The sequence below is a fragment of the Emys orbicularis genome, chromosome 6 (genome assembly GCF_028017835.1).
Source record: "Emys orbicularis isolate rEmyOrb1 chromosome 6, rEmyOrb1.hap1, whole genome shotgun sequence".
Lineage (NCBI taxonomy): Eukaryota > Metazoa > Chordata > Testudines > Emydidae > Emys > Emys orbicularis.
The window spans coordinates 72,046,183-72,070,388 of record NC_088688.1 but is presented as its reverse complement, the minus strand read 5'-3'; the positions used below and the strand labels follow the sequence as shown (position 1 = coordinate 72,070,388).

At 39.5% G+C, this 24,206-nt stretch overlaps 1 protein-coding gene across 1 annotated transcript in view; it reads right to left on the bottom strand.

Moving 5' to 3' along the window:
* Positions 1–24,206, bottom strand: part of KCNN2 (potassium calcium-activated channel subfamily N member 2) — a 92,058-nt gene that overhangs the window by 20,007 nt on the left and 47,845 nt on the right. The window contains exon 5 of the mRNA XM_065406428.1: positions 9,432–9,573. Within this exon, the coding sequence (XP_065262500.1) occupies positions 9,432–9,573 (142 nt within the window). The remainder of the gene's footprint in view (positions 1–9,431; positions 9,574–24,206) is intronic.

Here is a 24,206-nt window from a genome sequence, read left to right as displayed (position 1 = left end):
TTCACTGCAAACTGATATTTATTTTCTCTCTTTTGTTTTGGATTCTTAACAGAAGATCTGTACCCAATGTTAACACTGCAGCTAGATTCTCCTCCTTTTCCTTCATTGCCTATCTACTATTATATATTAAATGCCACAAACTACATTAATGGGATGGTTCTGTTGAGATTTTGCTATATTTTTCTGCTTTACTCCATGACTGCAGTGCATGCCATGAGGGAATTTCAGTTAATGGGAGCAGGATTGGGCCCACAGATGTTTGAATTTATTTTCCTTTAAAGAAAAAGCAAGTAAGACCTAGAATCATAGATCTGTAGGACTGTAAGGGCCCACAATAGGTCATCTAGTCTTGCCTCTGGCATCGAGGCAGGACTCAGTATTATCTAGACCATCCTTGAGAGGTGGTTTGTCTTACCTGTTAACAACCTGTACGATGGAGATTCCACAATCTCCCTAGGTAAATTGTAACTACCCTGCCAGTTAGGAAGTTTTTCCTAATGTCTAATCTAAATCTCCCTTGCTGCAATTTAAGCTCAATACTTCTTGTCCAGTCATCAGTGCAAACGGAGAACAATTTAACAACCTTTTAAATACTTGAAGAGTGTTATGACCCACTTCAGTCTTCTTTTCTCCAGACTAAAAACATCCCTTTTTCCCCCCTCACCAATCTTTCCACAGAGGTCATGTTTTCTAGACCTATCATCATTTTTGTTGCTCTCCTCTGGACCTTCCTCCAATTTGTCCACATCATTCCTAAATCGTAGTGCCCAAAACTGACCATTGCAATTCAGTGGCCTTATTAGTGCTGAGTAGAGTGGAAGAATTACTTCTTGTGCCTTGCTTACAACATACTCCTGCTGATACATCCCAGAATGATGTTTCCTTTTTTTGAAAAAGTATTACACTATTGACTCATATTTAGTTTGTGATCCACTATAACCCCCTGATCCTTTTCTGCAGTACTCTTTCCTAGGTAGTCATTTTTCATTTTGTATTTGTGCAATTGATTACGCCTTCCAAAGTGTAGTACTTTGCATTTGTCCTTACTAAACTTCATCCTATTTATTTCACACCAGTGGCTGCTGGCTGGGTACCCAGCTCTGAAGGCAGCGCTGCTGCCAGCAGCAGTGGAGAAGTAAGGATGGCATGGTATTGTGGAATAAATGCATCTTAACAGTTTGCAAAAGTGTGACAATGACCTTATCATATACATGTCTCTTTTCCTGGTTAGCTCTCTCAAAATAGATCACATTAAATATATACTCCAAAAACAAATTCACTTTCAACCCAAAGGGAAATGTTTCTGGAGAGTTAGAAGCACCTGAAAACAGTAGTTTTGAATAAGAGTTCCTCTTTAACTGTAACACAAACTGCACACTGTCTAATTAACATTGAGAAGACCTGTTATAAAGAGATATGTGGGGGCAAATTCTTTCAACCTATGCAAACCCTGAGTATGTTTACATTGTGCAGGGGAGTCCCACAGAGCTTGGGGGGATGGAATCATTTCCCTCCAGGGCTGAGGAACATCCATGCTCCATCTCCATCCCAGCTTCCTTAGCTCATGGGCCTTAGTGGTATCTAGAGGCCACTGCCCTTCACAGTCACATATCCCAGCTCTTCCCTAGTCTGTTCCAAATCCCTGTTCAGAAGCATGGTTTAGCCGGTGCAAAGCATTCTCCTTCCCATATAGCAGAAACACTGCAGTCCTGGTGCCTTTTAGGTCCCAAGCACGTATGTGAGAGGAGGTAAGGTTTGCCCCTTTTAAAGCAAATACAGACCCTAATTTTCAAAATGATATGTTCTTTAATTCGTATGCATCCCTGATTTACACCTGGACTTTGAGAGTTGCACCTCAGCAGAACAGGCTTGAATACTTGTTCCTTACTAGAGATTTTTAATTGGCTCTTAACACTAGTGAAAGCTAGTATGGTGACATCAGCTTGCCACAACTGTCTTCACTGTGACTATTCCTGATAACTGGTCACCTTTGTGAGGAAGGGGTTCATGATCCAGCCCTTAGAATGTGCTATCTAAAGATTTTCTGAAAGAAACTGCTAACCTCTTCCCCCACCACCCACTTCCACTGTGCAGCCTAAGAATACCTTCTACATTTGCTTGCTTTACCCTTAAGCTTAATGAGCTCTCTAGTACAGGCATTTACTTTAATAAGAATGGTATTCAAGTTGTGCAATGAATCTTACCGCAGATGCTAAAGAACAGAAGTTTCAGCAACACAGAAACACAGAGCTGGAAGGGAACTCCTGTGTCACTGAGCGCAGTCCCTTGCTATTGCAGGCCACCCTGTTGTATAATTGACAACTTAGCCACTTAGACCTGGTCTACACTACGACTTTAATTCGGATTTAGCTGCTTTAATTCGAATTAACGCTTGACCCGTCCACACAACGAAGCCATTTAATTCGAATTAAAGAGCCCTTTAATTCGATTTCTGTACTCCTCCTCGACGAGAGGAGTAGCATCTAAATCGGTATTGTTAATCCGAATTAAGGTTAGTGTGGCCGCAATTCGAAGTTATTGGCAATTCAATGTTATTGGCTACCCACAATGCAACGCTCTGGAAATCGATGCTACTACGGTAGCTTGGACGCACACCACCGAATTAATGGTGCCTAGTGTGGCCGAATACATTCGAATTTATAAAATCGGTTTCCTAAATTCGAATTATATAAATTCGGATTAATCCTGTAGTGTAGACATACCCAAAAAAAAGAGTCCGTAAGATAATTATCTGGTTAAAAGCAACCCTCAATCAAGCTACATCAGACATCTGTGTGCATCCCACAGGATAGCAGTTATCACAATCTTCAGTCTCCCATTTATTTTAGGAACATAGGATCTGACACAATAGATCCATCAAATCCAGTATCTTGCCTCTTGCAGTGACAAACACATGATACTTCAGAGGAAGGCAAATCCTCCTCTCTCTACCACCATAATGTCCCATCCTATTCTGCAGTGCTGCACGTCGGAGGAAAATATTCCTTCCTGATCCTTGCAGCAGGATTTTTGGGTGCCATTATTTTCTCTTACATAAATACAAAAATTTATAAATTATATATACAATTATTTTTAGGGTTTTTTTAGATTATCTATTTAAATTTTCAGAGTTGTGGGAAATTATGGGGAGGGTCAGACAATAATTATTTAATGACAGTAAACACAAATTTAAAAAGTTAAAGTTTATAACCATTAAAGCACAAATTGTGAACAAAACGTCAAAACAGACAAAGTGAATATCCTTAAATCAAACTCTAAGAAGTTCTCAAGCAGCATTTTCCTTACTTTACCTATCTGTACATTTCAATTACTATTGATAGAAGTATTGTTTTGTCGGCTTGTGTGTGGTGAAATCGATATTTACTGATAAAAATTGAATCCTGCCAAGTTTACTTATCAAGATTTATAAAGTTATTCAGACACACTGACTTGTTGACCACCTGTGAGAGTGAATTCCAAAGAGATTATATGTTCACGGAGAGGTATTTCTATTTATTTGTTCTAAATTTACTGGCCCTTAATTAAGATGAATACATCCCTTGTATGAGATGGTGTAAAAAGAAGGGACGGTTCAATTTCCTTTGCACCCATCATACATTTTTAATAGCATAGTCATGCACCCTGACTCTTCTCCTTTCCACACTATGTAATTCTAGATCTTCCAATCTCTCATCAGATGTAAGTCTCCCATCAGCACCAACACTTTTCACTTCTCTCCTTTGACTCTTTTGAGATAGATCCACAAAGAGGACTTAAGCTCAGCATTGCAGTGCCTAGCTTCAGGTGCTCTGCCACTGAGTGGAATCCACAGTTCCAAGTTAGGTACCCAGGCTCCTTATACAGGGCATGGGGGGCGGGGGGGAGCTAGGCACCTAACAGTGAGACTCAAAAGTCAGCAGGGATACCGAGCAAGGAGATACCCAAGCTAGCCAACAGAAAATGCCAAAGTGTGTATGTGTGTGTGTGTAGGTTATAATGCGTATGTGGGAGGGATGACATGCTGCATCTTGTCCAGCCTCTGGGGCTTGTCCTACCCTCCACTGTTGCCCTTTGATGTGGGAGTGGTGCAAGCTCAGGTGACAGGCTCCTGTCTGGTGATAAGTAGGGACACAGCAGTGATACAGTCTGCTTGTCAGGGGAGTAGCCATTCTCTTTCAGCCCCTCCCTTCCCATCCTTAGTCTAGTACCCAATATCTCCTCTGATGTTTGGGGCTAATCTGATTGCCAAATTCATCGTAGGGGGGAAAATCCCTCTCAGCTCCTAGAACTGGCAAACTGGAATGTGGAGTTTTCACCTTCCATTCAGTATCCAGGATGTCTGGTTTGGGTGTGGGCGTGAATTTACAAATGTCACAAAGCTGGTGGGTTCAAGTTCAGTTGGTGGGCTAAGCAGGGTCCAGCAGAGCTCCCTGCATACTGGTTGAAGGCATTCCCATGGCATATTTAGGAGGTATGACTATGCCTGGCACAGCATGTGGCTCCTCATATCTAATACCTCTGCACTCTGGTTGGGACTCTGATTCCTATCAGGGTCCCTTTGCAGGCCGGTCTAAGAGTGTAGAGGCAGCACAGCCTTTACACTCACCCAGGTTTATATTTCAACTGGCACCAATGGCCCAGATGAAGTCCACTCTGGAACAATCCTGCTGAGTAGCTCAAGATGGCTACCCCAGTTAGGTTTTAAAGTTGCAACTTCCATATTTAACCATAGTATGGTGTCTGTGTCACACATCAACTGCACATGTCTAGTGCTTCTAAATGCACCACGGCTCACCATGATGTTGTGACAACAGATTATGCATCATTTCTCCCAGTTTTTAAAGTATCCAAATGTCCTATTTGTGTTTTGTTGCTACTTTTGCTTTGTTTTTTGTTGTTATTTAAGCTGCTCCTGCACCCAGAACAGACTTTTAAATGTATCTATTCTTGATGACTCCTGAGGTATTTTCCCTTCAGTTTATCCTTGAAGTTCAGAGTCTATCAACATATATTAGAAGTTTAAGCTATTTTCGGGCAACAGGAGTTAGTGGGATTTAAATGATGTCACATAGTCCAATCTTCCAAGACACTAAAATCCATCTGGAGTCTGACAATATATCATTAGTTTTAATAGTCAAAGCAAACTGTAAACACTCAAGATCTACTTCTCTAACAAGTCATTATTAGACTGTTCCCAATATTGACTCTTGGGTACTTTATGTAACTGTTCTTGCATCCACTCACTACAACTGCCTCCCATTACTTAAACAGGTTTCCATTAGCAACAATATTTTCCCTTTTTACCTATCGTTACTTATTTTCCTATCTACTCCTTTATCAGAGGCCTTAATAAGAGTTTCCGGAAACCCAACTGAATTAGGTACAGATCAGAGTTATCTACTAATTTATTTCCTTATTCAAAAGGTTAGAGTCATGATTTTCCTCACAGAAATGTTGACGGATTGACCTTATTTGGATGTATTTATTCAAGTGTTGTACTAGTAGACCTTTTAATTTGACTACCAATCATTTCTATAGAGCTAAGGTGAGGTTTACCAGACGGTAATTCCTGGCAGCTTGCTTTTTTCAAAATAGACAAAAAATTAGGTTTCCAGTCTTCAGAACGAGTTGCTGTTTTTGCTCTTGGGGTTCAGTCCCAAAGATCACATGCTCATTAGTGTGCCCACTATTTTATGTGTGGGGCTCCACGCGGAGCGGATAAAGCACACGACCAACGTGGTTGCAAGCTGAATCGAATCCTGTTTATTACAAGCTTTCTTTTATAGTTTTTCTCAACATTACATAACACAATTAGGCTATAATCACACATCTGCCGATTGGACAAGAAGGAGAATCATGTGTTTATCACATGTATAGCCCCACACCGATTGGTTCAACCGTTCCTTACATAAGGCCATGATTTATTACTTTGTTTACCTCATTTTATATAATCCCTAGACCACCAGGGGGCGCCTTTGTTTTACAAGGCCATGAGCCATTGCCTGGCAAGTGTCCCATCGTGACCCTTACCCTCTCATGGAACTTTCCATTAGGTTGGCGTAAGGATGATACATCCCCACATTTATGCCCTTCAGAAGACTAGCAGGAAAACCAACTGTATTTACAGTACTGGAATTTCTCCAGTTGCTCCATAGCTTCCTTCTTAGAGATGTTAGTCTGTCAGAGCCAAATTTCAACTGCCCTTAAAAGTGTTGCTAGGGGCAGGAATGTCAATATTATCTTATTTTAGCTTCACCATTTTTTTCAATTGCTTCTCTCCTTTTCACTAGTTTAGAGCAGGAGTTCTCAAACTGTGGGTTGGGACCCCAAAGTGGGTCGCGACCCCATCACCAGGGCTGGTGTTACACTTGCTGGGGTCCATGGCCAAAGCTGAAGCCTGAGCCCCACTGCATTGGGCTGAAGCCAAAGTCCAAGGGCTTTAGCCCTGGGCTGCGGGGCTCAGGCTTCAGCTTCAGTTCTGGGCAGCAGGGCTCAGGTTACAGGCCCCCTGCCTGGAGCGGCTTTGCCTCCCCACCCCCGTGCACAGGGTGGTGGGGCTCGACCTTTGTCTCCCTCCCCCCACCATCTGGGGTGGTGGGGCTCAAGCGGGCTCAGGCTTTGGTCCCCCTTCCCGGGGTTGTTATTTTTTGTTGCCAGAAGGGGGTTGCGGTGCATTGAAGTTTGAGAAACACTGGTTTAGAGTGTTTACAGTCTGTCCATTTCTCTAGGTCAGGGGTTCTCAACCTTTTTCTTTCTGAAGCCCCCCCCCCAACATGCTATAAAAACTCCACGGCCCAGCTGTGCCACAACTGTTTTTCTGCATATAAAAGCCATGGCTGCCATTAGGGGATAGCAAGGAGGGCAATTGCCCAGGGCCCTATAAAGCTAAGTTACTCAGACTTCAGCTTCAGCCCCTGGTGGTAGGGCTTGAGGGCCTTGGCTGCAGTCCTATGCAGCAGGACTTTGGCTGTCTGCCCTGGGCCCTAGCAAGTCTGATGCCAGCCATGTTTGGCGGACCCCCTGAAACCTGCTCACGGCCCCCCAGGGGGCCTTTGACCCCTGGCTGAGAACCACTGCTCTAGGTGTTCATGTCACACTCATCACCATGCTAACTGAGACTGACTGTGTCAGTCATCTTTGAAGCCTCAGTGCTTTTAATGTATTTGGAGAATTTTTAATTATTTACTTCATGCCTTTGACTATGTTCTTCATATTCTCTCTGCATTTTATGGGCCAAATTATCAAAAAGGGTCTTGCTTGGCCTGGCCTCCAACTGTGTGTGTAACTTTGCATATGCAAACACCAAATATTAAATGGCAATTTAATTCATTTTTCACCAAATACAGTAGAAGCAACTATGGCAAACTATTTTATGCTTGCAGTAGAATCACATTCTCATAAGTAAAGTGATAAATATTGCTTATCATTCCAGTCTTGAGTGTGATTAATTCATGAGTATGGAGAATGATACTTGCAACAATTTGGAGTCTGTTTTTAATGATTTTATTTTTACTATGTTCTTACCACATTACAGTTATACAGCAGACCCTTAACCATCAAAGTCTTCGAAAAGAGGCCCTAATGCTGATCTCAGCTATGCTAGCACAAATCAGTGCTAACTCCATTGGTGTCAATGGAGTTGTACTCGTGTGAAACCCACATGAGATCAGAGCCAGTGTGAGTGCACTTACCACCCCTTTTTGAGGCTAGGAAGCCCATCATAAGAGTTCTGTATAAAATTTACTCTGCACAAAAGGATTTTTCATATTGCAAATATCAATCATATTCCAAAATTTGCATTGAATGCATATTCAGATTAATTTAAAACCGAAGTTTGGCTCAGCAATTCTTCAAGCACTTAGGAAAAGGCAATGTACCTCTCAGTAACTGTAGCATGAACCAATCAGCTGCTGTTGCTTCTCATTTCTGAAAGGGAGTGGGGGACTGTTTCCTTCCAGACTCTCCCCACACTAATGCTTTTCTCCCCTCTTCTTCCTACACTACTCATGTCAGATTCCCCCATGGCAAATTCTTCTTTGAGCCCCCTCCTTGGTATCAGAACCCATCTTGTACTGAGGAGGACAGTCAAGCACCTTGGAAGATGGCAAATTTGAGCTTGCTTTGATACACTCTATGGAAGTTTTCTTTTTCACTCCTCACTCTTCCAGGCTGTGTTTTAAGACTAAATTGCAAACTGTATTTTAAAACAATCTGTATTTGCCACTATCAGCAAACTTTGCTAAAAGGGCATGGAGACTTTCTTATTATCTCAACCACTCTAAGTTAATGACAAGAAATTTATCATAAGTAAAAGACCAGTTGGCATAAAGTCTCCAAGTCTTCCAGAGTGCATTAGTCTACTTCACATTTTAGAAACAGAAATATATATCATTCTATACAAAGAAACAGGAATTACTTTCAGATGAATTTATTTGTCAGAATATCTGTACAGAAAAGGCAACTTTTAGAAAACAACCCTTAGTTATCATTAGGTATGAGCCAAAATCCCAACACCTGTTTAATGAAAGGCAGGTGTTCAAGCTGTATTTTTTTATTATGTGTGAACACAAGAATAGAAAGTTATTAAAATAATAGAAAAATATAACTACAATATATGAAGTTGGGTTACCATTGGTGCTGATTTGGGGCCAGCTTACATTACATTTAATGGACGCTTTCATGAATAAGAATTGCAGGGTCAAGCCCTTTATTACTGACATTCTGCAGCAAAATAAGATCAAATTAAATACATGTGACAGTCATTTGTTGCTCTATCCACTATTTGGCTTTAACCACATACCACGGTCAGTTATAGTGCATTAGCCAAATATTAAAATTAGGTACAACCCTAGTAATATAGTATAATAATATAGTAACCAATACCACATTAGCATTGCACTTATGATAGACATATTATATAAACCTACTTAAAAGCAATTATATATATGTGGACTACCTTAGAAAATTCATGCACAGTAAAACATGCTATGGGAGACTAGCTACAGTAGCTTTTCTATATATTTAAATAACTTTAAAATTTTAAGAAACAGGTATAGGAATTATAGTTTTGCTATTATTACTGATCTACTTACATATGCCCAAACACAAAGCAAGATCCATAAGTGTTGTCGCTATATCGTAACCTTTAGAAACAGGCTTTATTGAGACTCTGATTCTCAGATAACAGCAGGTTAGATTCGGTTTCTCCGTGTTTTATGATAAAGCTCTGCATTTACCTATAGAAGGCGACTGCTCTCAGTTACTGCCAGAATGAAAGATTTGGGAGTGGCCCAAAGTAACCCATGTACTGTACAAACTACTGATAAGCATTTTATATCACCACCAAGAAGTGCTGTGTTAAAGCTAACAATCTTATGCTAGACTTAACTGGATACACGAGAAAGTTAGTGAAGAAAATCAGTGACGCTTACCATTATTCCAGTAAGTAAACAGACTCCTTTCCCACAGTATGTATTAGGTACCATGTCACCATATCCAATGGAAAGGAAAGTTATTGAAATCAACCACATAGCTCCAAGGAAGTTGCTAGTAACATCCTGTTGATCGTGGTACCTAAAAGATAGAAACATAATTACTCTATCATAAATACTTCTACTAAATTTCTGTGCTTTGAGAGGGAGCTTTCACTAGCTGGTGTCTCAGCTGTTCCTTCTCAAAGATGTAATGCTATTTTTATTTATGTATTTTTTGTGTTTTGTTTCTGGAGATAAGCAGTTGTTATATAAAACTCAGACACAACAACAAAAATCAGCTGGTACAACAGCAGAGGTATTTATCTGTGCTATTTAGTCAATATACTTTTATTATCATCTAATGTGGTGGAAGCCTTTGGCTGAAGAACCCCACCCCCCATAGAATCACTTCATTTGGGGGCAAATTCTCCACCTCCACAGGTGCAGTGGAACCAGCACAATCTGCTGCCTATACGAAAGTAGCAGCGGGTCTCTGCAGGTGGTGGTGGAGGCATGGGTGGGCTGAGGGCAGGGCACCCTGTTCATCTCCCCAGCGGCCGGCCTGAGGATAGCCTTGTAAGCAGAGGTTCATTATTAAACTGACATATGGACACTGAATTAAACTGAAGCAGCCTGGCACCTTCATTCTACTTCACTGCATTCAATAGCTGTAAGTCGGCTGTCCTGCATTGCATTCCTATTTGACCATGAAAGGTTCATGTTAAAAAAGTAAATATTCCTTTTTGTTAAAATCCAGTACTTACTATACTTTGATTTTTGGGGATGTGCCTTTTTGTTAAAATACTCTAGAACAATACAACTATTCCCCCCCCCTCCATCCCCCGCAAAGAGAACAGTCTCAGAGAAAGCTTAAACAATACAGTGGCCCTTATATTACATTTGGACCCAAACAGCTGTGAATCCAGTGGGACCTGCTTTAGGATCAAAACTTGTTGCCAACACAGTCTGAATGAAATGAATGCTCACCAGTGAAGCCTGTGGTGATTAGGGCAAGTGGACATCTTGTCTCCCAGGCACAGAGCAACACAGACACCCTCCGCTTCAGGGTAATCCCACAGCTGCCAGGCTGCTCTACATGAATGATTTAGGCTGTTGTATTCTGGTGTTGCCCTCCCCATGGTGTACCCCGAGCCACCATCCTCACCGGGCACAAGGTCCACTTGTGGAGCTATGCTCCGTGAGATGCAGGAATATGCTGTCTCCTAGCACAAAAGCAATTTCCTTAGCGTTGCTTCCTTAAGAGTCTCCTATGCTTGCAGAGATGGGCTAGGATTGCACAGGGAATGCATCGAAAGCTCTCTCCTTCACAGAGTGCACACCTTTACTACACAGCTATTTCAGAGATGCAAGGATGCACATTTTTAACAGCACAATTATCAATGGTAATTTTCCAGGTTTCACTTGAGAGGTGTATCTTAATTAGTAAGGTCCTTTAGATGAAATATTCATTAAAGCTGTCTGCATCTATATTTAGTAGCACACCACTTCAAGGACCTGTTCAAACCTTTTTATCTTGTTAGCTCGCAGCAACAAGCTGACTGATCTCTGGGATTTCCCACTCTGGTTATTTAAGCCTTTGATTTAGCAAGGAACACAAGAACATGCTTAATAGTGCTGCCAACTCTTGTGATTTTACCATGAGTCTCATGATATTTGGTGTTTTCATTAAAGCCCCTCAAGCAATGTGGTTAAAAACTCCTCATGCAATGAGATAACAGCTTTCATAAAACAAAGAACAGTTTCCAGCCCTAATGACTGCAGAAAACAAGTTTGGAAATGTGACCCCTAATGCTCAAAAAACCAGAAGGCAAAACAAAGAAAACCCAAAATACATTAAATTTTATAATCTCATGATTTTTAAGCCAGCTTCATGACTTTTGTGGCCTGAGTCATGTTTTTGAACCCCTGAGGTTAGTAATCTAGGTTTAAATATGTGCTTAACTCCTACTGATTTTAATGAGACTATTTATGTTCTTAAAATTAAGCACATGCTTAAGTACTTTGCTGAATCATGACCTGTATGTCTTTATTTATTGGATCAAGTTCTAAGGGGTTGGTCCTGCACCATGAAAGTCAGTAGGAATTTTTCTGACTTCAGTGGGAGCAGGTACAGGCCCCATGTCTATATTTAAGATGTTGCATGCACTGTACTACAAAGTGTACAAACTACAAAGTGAATCCAGCTATATTAAAAATGGAAGAGGCGAAGAGCATTTTCTGCATACTAGAAATTGCAATGTTGCATTTACAAGCTCTATGAGAATGACAACAACTGCAAAAGGATAGATGAGACATTAAATCAGTTCAGTTTGAAATATCTATTTTTTACCTTTCAGACTTGTTTTAAATGCATTTTTAGTTATGCCAGACCCACAGCTATAAAGCCCCTATTTATCCACAGAACAAGTACAATGTGGATAGTGGCAGTTCAAACCTTCCCACAGCGTTCTACCAACATACCTCAAATCTGTCATAGAGAACACTTCTAAGAGTGAGAGGGCAGATAGGCTCAGCAGAGAGACAATGTACAGAACCCACCACTGAGGGAGCCAATTGGATTGGTGATTATTGTGGTGAGGACACCTGCCTACTAGCAGCTGGAACTAACTTACCAAGATCACCAACTCACTGCAGAAAGGTTACTGAACAGCCATCAGCTGGCAATAGCATTTGCTCAGTATCAACCTGGGATGGATTTTGAATGGCAACCTAGATGTTAAAGACTCGATAATCCAACTGCTATCCATTCCTTCCATGTCTGAAATCTCTATTACATGACAGTGCAGTCACCAGTGAGCAGTTTAGATGCTATCATATGAAAAGTTTAATAAAACTGTAGCAATACAAAAGACAATGGTTAGATAAAATTGCCTTAACACAGTTTTGTATAGCAGATTTTGTATAGGTTATCATTACAGCTAAAAGCTGGGTCATTTCAGAAAGCATGTGCAGTAAAACTGTGTCCGACTCAGATTGTTCTTATATAAGAATGGCAAGTAAGAAGAAGAAGTGTGCAGACATACTCTATAAACTTTTTACCTACAAAAATAAGTGGCCACATTACAAAACACTTAGCTTTAAAAATGACCAAGTTAAACTAGATAAAATGAGGGTAAATTTGGACCCTTCTAAGGATCTATGAGTCAGAGGTGGGAGCTCTGAAATGGAACTGAGGGCCACAATAGACATAATTGTGCTTTGTTTAACTTTATCACTCAAACACTTATCACATTTCTAATGTGATATGGCTTGGCTATTTCTTAAAAAAAAAAAATTAAATAGAAACATACTGTAGAAGTTGCCATACTGGATCACACCAGTGGCCTGTCTAGTTCAGTGTCCTGTCTCTGACACTGGTCAATAGTTCCTGCTTCTGAGGAAGCGGCAAGAAATTCTGCAGTAGACAATTATGGAATAAATTGCCCTTAGTGGAATTTCTTTCTAATAGACAACAATTCACAGTTGGCTTGTACCATGAAGCTCTATATCCTTTCAAACAAACAAACAAACAAACAAACCACCTTATCAATGTAACTGTGGAAGTTTTCGCTATCCATAGAAAAGTCTATGCCTTTTTTGAATCCTACTAAGCCTCACTGATATTTGTGGCAATGAGCTTCACAGGGTGATTGTGAACTGTATACAAAACAGTATTTCCTTTTATCAGTTTAGATGAGACACTATTTCCTTTATTGCTGGGATGAGATATTTATTTACTTTTTTCCTAAAGAAAATTAAGGGGAATATCAATAAGAATGGCCCAGCTCCTGGCCCATCCTCCATTCCTTTTACAAAACTCTGTGGGGCAAAAGGGGGCAGAAACTGACCTCATCTCCCCAGCTAGGTATTCCCTCCATTTGGAGGAATTCTTGGCAAGCATACAGCTGGTTCCTACATAAAGCCCCTGAAAACTCTGACATAAATGGTTACAGGTGTCTTGTCAGCAAGATTACAGATGCATTGAAGTAGCTCTCCAGCTGACAGATGGTTCCTTGGGATCAGTTACCAGCTAAAGAAGCTTCACACAGATGGGGTAAAAACAGCCCCAAGATCTGGGGTGCAACTGGCTCCCTGGACCCCTCTAAGGATCTAGTACAATGCATTTCTAATTGATTTGACAGAAATAAAATAAGAAATCAATAAAAATTTATGTACAGCTTGAAGAAGACTTGAACACAATGTCTTGAAACATCAGATAGAAAATTAGGGGCTGATATTGTTCCCTGGGAAGTCAGTGGCAGAACTACCAGTGACTTTAGAAGGATGTAGGAATGAGCTCTTTATCCACTATAATCTTTGGCTAACTTAGTGGAAAGATAGAGGCAATAATTTGGCTACTAGAAGACTCTAGTGCATATCCATTAATAGAACAGAAATATTCAGGATTCTTAAAATACTAATTTCAACACTGAATGTATGGAATACAAAGTTCTTATGCAGTGCATTCCATAGTTCTCATCACATGCATTCCAAATGTCACGGATATTAAACGAAATACTCTTCAGAATCTTTTGATTCATTAACAAAAAGATATATTTAAATATTTTTATTTTATTATAATGCAATATTTTTGGACAATGAAAGCAAGCCTTGAGAACAGTCACCCATTTGAAATAGAGAATAAGAGCTAGCAAATTTTAAACCCAACTATAACCAGTCACTGGGACACAACTGCCCTGCTCTGGCAGCACAAAGGGCTGCTTATGACAGCTGAAGGTTCCCCTGGTGTGTGGGAATCCTTGGCTGGTGCAAAGCAGACAAAGGCAGCTTTCCCTTACATCATCTTTCCCCTGCTGGAGGGGTGCACTAAAAGAAGGGAGAGAGCACAGCCAGAACACATTTCACTGTAATGGGGGGTAGTTAAAAACCAACATAAATTAGAGTAGTCCTGAGATTGCTGTAATTTACGACAAGGGCTGAAATGATTATGCCTTTGCAAAAAGAGAGTAAGTGTGCTCCTTCTCACATTAACGTTAAGGAGTTTTGCCATTGGCTTCAAGAGGATTAGCATCAGATTCCTCAACTAATAAAGCTGCAGTAATTCAATACTCCAGATTCCATGTCAAGTCTGGGTCTTCAGAGATTGTAACAGCAGTGCTCTTTTTCTAATATGGCTCAAATCAATATCATGACTCAAAATTATTTTCCTTCATAATTGCATTTGTATTTGGTGATATTTCATTGTAACTGCTATGCCTGCCTTTAGCAGCACATATTTATCACCCAGTAATTCTGCCTTGACAACCGATTACATTCATCTTAAAAATGATGAGTAAAAAGAAACAAAATGTAAGTTTTAGCCTAACCAATGACATATTACTTCACTCTTAGTAGCTTTGTTTCAGTTTAGCCTACTTCACCTGACAGCTGACTAAGAAATTTAACATTCCTTGATTTCGCTTTCCTAGACAATCCAAATATAATAGACTGTTTGTATAGTAATCATAAAAATAAGTAAAAAATCTTAGCTTGAAATACCTTGCCAAATCAAGTATGGTTTTGTTAAATCTTAAAACTCTTAGACTAATAACAGCTGAAAGTGTGTTCAGCTCATTAAATCAGAAACTTGTCAAGGCTCAGATAAGACACTGATTTATTTAACTAGCTATTAAAGTTCTCCCACTATATTAAATCTTTTTGGCTGTTAAGTGCCTTTTCAGCTCTAGTTAGACAGTAGGTATAGGCAGGTTCCCCCCCACCTTTTAATACAGTGATGATCACAGGTCTTTTTTTCCCCACCATTTAAAAAGCAAAATCAACTGTGCTTAAAGTAACATACACCATGACTCAAAGTTGGCTTCTATGAAGTCAACGGAAAAAACTTCTGTCAACGGGCTTTGGAGGGGTGAGATGGTTTCAAGTAGGTGATGTTCGATTTTCTTCTTTCTCTCCCTCTGTCATCTTTTCTGGCCTCCTACAAACATTTATGAACAAAAGCAACATTTTTCTTGCAACACAAATAATTTCACAAATACACCAGGTTCTAAGGCAGATGTCTGGAATCCACAAACACAGATGCAAAAATACAGCAATTATAAATGAAGCTAAAGGTAAAAGGTATAGGCAAGTGGTCTTTTCTGAAGGTACTGAGGTCAAAATGTTGCAAGTAACTATAATTTCTCTTTTTAAATTAAATATTTATTCATTTTAAAGAATGTTTATAAAGGTAATGATTAGCTTGTACGTAAGAGAAATAAAGACCACTGCCCTGGTTTTCAAAGGGGCTGAGCACCTGCAGCTTCCAGTGATTTCAAAATCTATCCAGAGTCCTGAAACTTCTGAAGTTCTTTCCATTGTTTATAAAGGAGTCTGTCAAAAGCTGTCATTTCAGCTAAATTATTATACCAGTACTCAGCCTTTGGAGACAAACAGGATTCCACCTTTGCAAGAGAAGCCATTTGACTTCATGGGTAGCCTGAAGGAACCAGAGTTTCTAAGAGTTTGGACGACCTAATTTTAACTCTGTCAGTCCTAATATGGAAGTTCCAGATGTTACAGGATTATTCACATCTAAAATAAAACTGGTTCTGGCACAGACATCCTTCACATGATGGCAGTCCAAGAGCACAAATACTAATGAATCATAGACTTTGCTGCGCCACCAGCATCTCTGCCTGCCTTAAATAAATGTGAAGTGTTCCTGTACATTAAGGAGCATCTCCTGTTGAACTAACATTAACTGTAGGTCAGCTGAAGACTGTTGAATATTAGTGACAAATATTATTCCATTAAGAGGCAGTTAAGTACATCCCTTAGGGAAGCTAGTTTATCAAGGCTTATTGCTGTTTCCTTCACCAGGAAAGAATATACTGTAACAGAAGGCCTAACATATCTACCAGTCCCTTAAGGAGTTTTAACATATAGTGATTCTAGAGCTCTAAGACCAAATTGGTGTTCTAAAAAATGCTTGAACTGTAGATGCTGCCAAGAGCAGATCATTTATTAGAATGGAGCTATGACAATTTACAGCGGCTTACGATCTACCCCTGCATGTCTTGGAAGGCCTTAAATATACCTGCTTGAATTAACTGGGACAGAGTTAGAACTCCCTACAGAAGCACTATAGCTCTGCTCAGAAGACTAACTAAATGTTGATAATCTTACACAATTATCATGTATTAAAGCCAATGATGAACACCAAAGCCCTCTCCTGGGCCTCCTATGTGAAACTGATGTCCAATCATCCAAAACATCCCTATTCAGGAATAGTGGTATTTTACTTCATTACCATATTCAGTCATTTTAAATAACCACTGCTACTATTGTACTTTCTCTAGCAAACATTTAGAAATATTTATATGTACACAAACAACAACAGAACTGCAATCTCAGCTGACTTTGAGCTGAACAATGACAGCATGCAAAATTCAATCTATAATTTACTGCAGCACATAAACTGGAATATATTTCAGATACACATGAATTGTTCATCTTGGTTTTACATTCTTTATTGATTTAACCAAACATACACAATGTAACACCTCATCAGCAATAGGAAGAACTCGTTCCTCAAAAACTATCATTCAGGAGTGATTTTATAATTGGGTTTTGATGACACAGATACTAAGTTAGAAGCCCCACTAAATCCGTCTGTTAATTCTCTATAGGTAGTTAACATTTGCATAATCCAGTGTAAATTGTTCTGCTTAATGAAAGACACACCTTCTACAAACATATCATAAGAAAAATCCATAGACTTTTATTTAGTGCTGAAGAAATATTCTGAGTGCCAAAAACTGACCTGAAAACTTCCCCAGAGTAAAACAGGCTTTTCCACATGCCCACAAACTAAACAACTCTAGAAAACTATAGAATAATATCCCCAAGAGGTGGTATGCACAACTAGGAGCTGTTCTAAGGACACTGCTGACCTCTCCCTTTGAAGGCAGCAGGATCCGGGGAGAGGCCTGTCTCCCACAGAGGTACCACCTCCTCTGTGTGCTCCACACATCCCATAGTAAAGACATCTGCTCACTCATCTCTATTATGCCCGTTCCCCTGAGAACCCCCTCCCCAATTACTACACACACTCCACCAAGATATTGGACTACTTTCTATTGGGATGTACCATCATCCCAATGAGGCAAGAACATGAGACATCCAGCCCCTAAAAAGGCTCCGCTAATTGCTAACGCACCTCTGCCACCAATATGCAAGCTCCAGGTGTGTGCTCTGCTCCCCAAAAGACTCGAGACCTTTAACATTCCTTAGGAGGATGAAGTGAAAAATATCATTAGCTTATTGAGGACCAACTCTTGAAGAAACTAAACAGGTTTTTACGATAGCTCAAGCCTTCCCTCTGCCTCACTGAGGCAATCCACTTCTCCCAATTCATCCCCGCCACTCCACCCACATGGTTCCTTTATGAAGAGGAGAAATGGGGCTCTCTGAGCCCAGACAACTTTTCTGAGTAGTTTGAAGGACAGTATGTAACAGGAGTGCTCAATTACACTGTGTATAATTAGCTCTTACAGAGCACCTTTCAACAGTTCTGCTGCTTCACAGCAGAGACAAAAGTTATGCTGAACTCACACACACAAATGAAATGGTATGTTTCATTACATTTTGATACAGCAAAAATATTAGTGTCATCTTTTCACACTTCACATATAATGCTAAATCAAAATTTGGACTAGGTTTGTTCATGCAGCTCTTTTCCTGACCTTGAAAGCACTGGGGAAAGGCACTTCCTTTGCCTCGCCATGCTCAGCACTCGCCCCTCTGGAGTAAACCAGTCCCAGTCGAAAGAGCTTTTATTCCTCACTCAGGTTTTATTTTTCAATGTTTTACAAGCTGGGCCTCAGTGTTGACCCAAGCAGTACTCTTCAGCCAAACAAACAAAAAAATTCATAACACAAAGAGGGAATATCTCTCCCTGGCCCCTCTCTGGGGTGCTGCCTTGTTATGCTAGCTCTAGGATGCCAGTCCTTCTCCAAACAGGCAGGTACCTTGGTTACTTCCCTTATAGGGAGGAAAGCAGCCTTCCAGCCAGGAGAAACCTTTTCTCCCTGAGGTACCTTATTTCATTTCCCTCTCTCTCGCCAGAAAAGATTTTTTTTTTTTAAAGGTCACAGATAGCCCTTAATTGGACTCAGGTGTCCCTAGTTGACCTGAAGTAACCTCTTTTCAGCTCAAGGGGGAAAGACCTTTACCATTCTAGGGCTCATATACCGCTTTCCACCACTCTCTTACAGCTGTCCAGCCTGACTTTGTCACAGCACATAATGAGCTTGTCCCCCCCTAATTTAACAACACTCTTACAACTACAGAACCCTCTTTGTTGATTTCAGGTAGATTCAGATAACTCAGATGAAATCCTGGCTCCAATGAGGTCACTAGCAAAATTCTCCCTGATTTCAATATCGCTAGGATTTCACCCCTCATTTTTGATGGAGCATCAGCAAATCAGTCTTTTAAAAATGTTTTTCTGCCCTAAAATATATTTGCACTCAAATACTTCTGAAATGTTTATTTTTATGTTGTCTTGGATTCAAGTTTTTGGCTCTTAATTTTGAATAAAGCTTCATTTTTTAGTTTGATTTTATACATTGAAAGACATTTCACATTCATTCATTAAAACAACTAATGAAATTAAAGCTAATACAATTAAACAAGAATTTATTTTTACTTCTTAAACATTCTAAAGTGTGATAATGATTCAATAGGTTGATATTTGTCACTGAAACTTAGTTAATATTGGTTAACAAGAGCCAAAATAAGCTTCCTACAAAATATTTTCTGACTGTCCAGATAGCTAAAACTTTCCTCCAGACTTTCTTTATCTCCCATATTGACTTCTTCAACCTCTCTCTCTCTCTCTCTCTCTAACATTTCGCCATGAAAACTTTTATGACCAGTATGTGGCCAATCATCAGCCATTCAGCTTACTTGTTCATTGTTCTTCTTTCCCATACCCCGAGGCTGTTTGTTTCTGCTAAACTCTTTGGAACAGGGATGGTGCTTCCTTTTATGTTTGGAAAGCACCTACCTTATTTTGGTCACTGCTGGAAACAATTAGTAATGATAATAAAAATAAGTTTAGTCTTGAGGAATTAAAATAACATGCCATAAAGATTTGTATTAGACTTGGAAATGTGAATTAAAAATGCCAGTGTAACACCATAGTTGCAACCAATGGCCACAATCCTGTTGACTTCAATGGAAAGTTTTGCAAGCATAAGGCCTATGGGACTGTGTCGGTTGTGAGAAATTACAAGGATCACTACATTACAAAGAAAAGGAAATGGAATGAGAAAATATGTTAGAATACACGAAGAAAATAAAAAGAAAAAATATGTATGGTTGGGAATCTACTCATTGCTAAACTTACATTAAAATATGGATGCAGAGTACAGAATGACAAACTGTAGAAGAAAATTAAAATCTGGTTGCAAGGAATGTCAGATTTATTTTCTATAGCTTGAGTGGTTTGTACTACAGATTTTTCAGAACAGCAAAGAGAGGTGCTACAGTATAATACTGAGTTCATTAAAACAGTGCTAGGCAGCAATATAAAACAAACAAAATTGTATTTAGTCACCGTCTGTGCCTCAGATTACACATTTATACAATAAATCTCAGATAAACCATAATTCTATTACAATACGTAAACATATAAAGCATTCAGACCTTGTGCATTACTGTATACTCTATTGGCTAATTTACCCAAGTATTAATGCCTATAGCTATGTGAAGGGGAAAATATTATTTAAAGACAGACTACCTTAGTAACGTTAAACAATTATATAAGAATCCATGAGATTTCAAGGTTCTGAAGAGCTCATTAGAATATTTTAAATGTTCAGGCTTCTGTTACAAACCATCTGAAAGTCCCATTTCAGGAATATATTGTATGAGATTTGGAAAAAGGAATTTATATCACCTGCATTTACTAAGAATGAGCCAATGAAACTGGAAAGAAACAAATTAAAAATGGATAAAAGGATATTCTGTGACACAATGCATAATTAACCTATAGAATTTATTGCCACTATTTGTCATTGAGGACAAGAGATTAACAGGATTCAAAACAAATTTGACAATTATATGTATAATGAGAACATCCAGTTACATTAGTGAGATAAAAAATGCATAAGTAATAAAAATCTTGATGTTTTATGGCATAAAGCAACCACTAACTGTCAGGGATTAGGAGGAAATTTTTCCTATAGGCAAGTTTAATGGATCTGTTAATCTCTCCATGTTTCATACCTGACTTAGCAGAATTAATGTTAAGAATGAATTCTAGCATTACACACGCCCTGTAGCTTTCAAAGCAGATGAAACCAGCTTCAGGATAACACCTCGAGTCAAGACAATTGTCATGACAAAGCATAATCCTTAAAAACCAGTAGTGTGGATAGACAACCTGTGAGGTAGGGATGCTTATAGGAAATTATAAAATGAAAAAGTTGAATGGGCAAACAGGAACTGAAACAGTTTAGGCATAGCACTAAATATAGTTCTGCACGATTGTGGGACCAGACCCTGGTGAACACCCCTTAGTGGGGGGGAGTCATCCGGTATGATAACTAGCCAGACATATCAAAAAAATCTGAGAAGGATTCCTGCACTGTGAAGGGAACTTGAAAGGAGTAAAATTAGAGATACACCTCTACCCCCACTATAACGCGACCCGATATAACACGGGTTCGTGTATAGCGTGGTAGCAGCGGGGTTCCGGCAGCACTTTAAAGGGTCCAGGGCTCTGGCTGCTGTGGGGAGCCCCGGGCCCTTTAAATCACCGCTGGAGCCCTGCTGCTGCTACCCCGGGACTGCGGCAGCGGGACTCGCCGGCGATTTAAAGGGCCCGGGGCTTTGGCTGCTGCGGGGAGCCCCGGGCTCTTTAAATCACAGCTGGAGCCCTGCCGCCCCTATTCCGGGGCTGCGGCAGCGGGGCTCTGCCGGCGATTTAAAGGGCCGGGGCTCCCCGCAGCGGCTGGAGCCCAGAGCTCTTTAAATCATCGACGGAGCCCTGCCGCCTCTACCCCCATATAACAGGGTTTCAGCTATAACGCAGTAGGGATTTTTGGCTCCCCATGACCGCGTTATATAGGGGTAGAGGTGTATGTCTCTCTTACAGACTGGATGGCCAAGAAGGTCACAGGGAAAAAGGTGATTTTTATAAAATGCAGTCTTCTTTTTTGTTCCTTTATCACAAAGAGCTTTATGCAGTTGTTATACATGCTGCTTCTTTTGTTTTAATTTCTGTTCTCCTAGACTGATGTTTCGGAATTATCTAGAGAGAGAAAAAATAACCTAACAAAGCGAGTCTGGAGCCTGTCTCTTTTGAGATCATCATTCAAAAGGAGCATGGATTAAGAAATCCCCTCCCATAAGGTGTGGCCCAATGGACACATGGAAAATGCCAACTAACCACACACGAGAAACAAAGTATAGGGGATGAAGGCAATAGCAGGTTATTCCCAAATTGCCCATTATGGAGTGCCTTGCACTTTCCTCTGAAGCAATTGATACAGATTGGATCTAATATGGTAAGTCCTGTGTTCCTACAAATACTGTATGAAGTTTTTATTGTTTTGCCAAAGTGACATGAAGGACCAATTTGAATGGTGGTTTCATATTGCTCAATATGTGGAAACAGACATCTACCCCCCTGGGCTTGACTAGCCTCTTATTTACATGGATGTAAATCCTGAGCAAGTGAGAAAGAATCAGGCCCTCTGTTTCTAAACAGAGTTCAATTTAAATAAAAGCATGCAAGAAAATAAATGAGAATTTTCATTTAAAAATACATATACTAGCTCTCTCATTCTCTTATTCAGAAATTATAGGTTGGGCTGCGTAATTAAAGACTTTATCATATTGCATATGCACAAAGGGACAATAAGGTTGTACAGGCAGCCTTAATTCTGGCATCTCTTCACATTTGAGTGATTGACTTTGCAGCCTTAATAATGTTCTTTTAGGTAGGTAGGTAGGTAGGTAGGTGTGTGTGTGTGTGTGTGTGTTAATATACATATATAAAAATGGCACTTTCTGCACCCATAGTTGTAGTGAGCAGCATAATGTTAAAAATTTGCATTAAGTATTGATTAAAACAGAATCCTATTATTTGCAAAATGTGCTTCAATTTCACAAAGTTTGTAACAATATATTAATCTAATATGTCTCGTTTTAGGAGTATCAATCTTTCACAATCAAGAGTCCCTTAATGGATTCCACTGTGAATCATTCAGCATATTCACTTGCAAGCAATATACTCCTTCCTCATCTTCCTTTGTCTTGCATTGGATGTTCTCTCTGGGTGTGTTCTGCTACTATTTTATATACAAATCCCTTTTTAAAAGGACAAGTTTTTTCAAAGCTAAAACCAAACAATCAATTCAGGTCCAAAGAAAACTCTGTCACTCAACCGTAACTGCTTCAATCTCAAGCAGATCAGAAAAAAGTATTAATCATAATTCACTTAAAACCAAACCCACTGGTGATATTTTTTTCCTGACATAAAACTGTACAACCAGGGAAAGCTTACCCTAGCCTTTCAGCCATATGGAGGAATCATGCAGCTGAGCTAATGCTGCGGTGTCTGGGAAGATTCTGTGACAAACTGAATGGTCTCCAGGGTGTTTTTCTGCTATGAAACTAATTTCACTTGTCATCATTCATTATGCAATTATTTTTTTAATTCCTTGTTTCTTCACTATAACAGCAAAGCTCCATGTATGCGATCTCACAACAGGTAATAAAATAGAAGCTTACAGTTATAAAATTTAATCTTAACAGCTACAATACTTCAAAATAAAAACAGTTTTACTAGTGTGAGCAGATTTTCAAATTTAAAGTATACAGAATAGGGAGGGAGGACAAACAAACTTATTTCCTTCAAAATTCACTGATAAAATAAAATACTACCCAAAATATCTTTCCTACATAATACAGTGTTAATAACCATTTTACATAAAGCTATGTATGAAGAACCTTTTAAATAACTTTGGCCCTGATCCAAAGCCCCTGAGAGTCAATAGAAAGGTTCCTATTGATTTCCATTGGCCCATGTCTCATGCTACATTATTAGGACATTTCATTATTCCAAACAATTACTGCATCGATCATCATTTGGCTTTTTTTTTAAACCATTTTTAAAGGGAAAGGTTTTATTTATTTTTATGCTTCAACAATTCATTCGGCTGGAAACTAGACAGGTTTTCCTGAATATTTATAAGCTATTTCCAAAGATGAACACTGTTTACTTGCAAGACATCTGAAAGTTGTGCCAGATTTCATCAACAGTCTGCCACTGATGTGGGGGTGACAATTAGTACATGTAATTTCATGGAATGTAAGAAAGTATACAACACAGCTATTACATATTGTAATTCAGGAAACAAAGCAAAGAAAGCACATGTTTGTAAGATAAATATTATTTATATTTTTATATGAAACTCTTTAGCATGTTACTGCAAACACTTTTTAAAATTGCTTTCTCTTTCCCAAATTTTTATCACCTATCACCGCTACAGGCAGACTTGGAAAATATTTATAAGATGACCCGGATCTCATATTTAGCTGTTCAACAAGAACATGTGGTTGTCCTAGCAGTTTTGCAGTCAGACATAATTGTCAATGTACAATCTTCCCAAAGTGCAGTCTGGGGCCCAATTGCCTGAGCTATGCAAGTGGAAAAAAATTAACAGAGTATTGGGGCTGAGAGAACAAATCTCCCATTTCTTTTGCTGGTCGCTAGTGCTT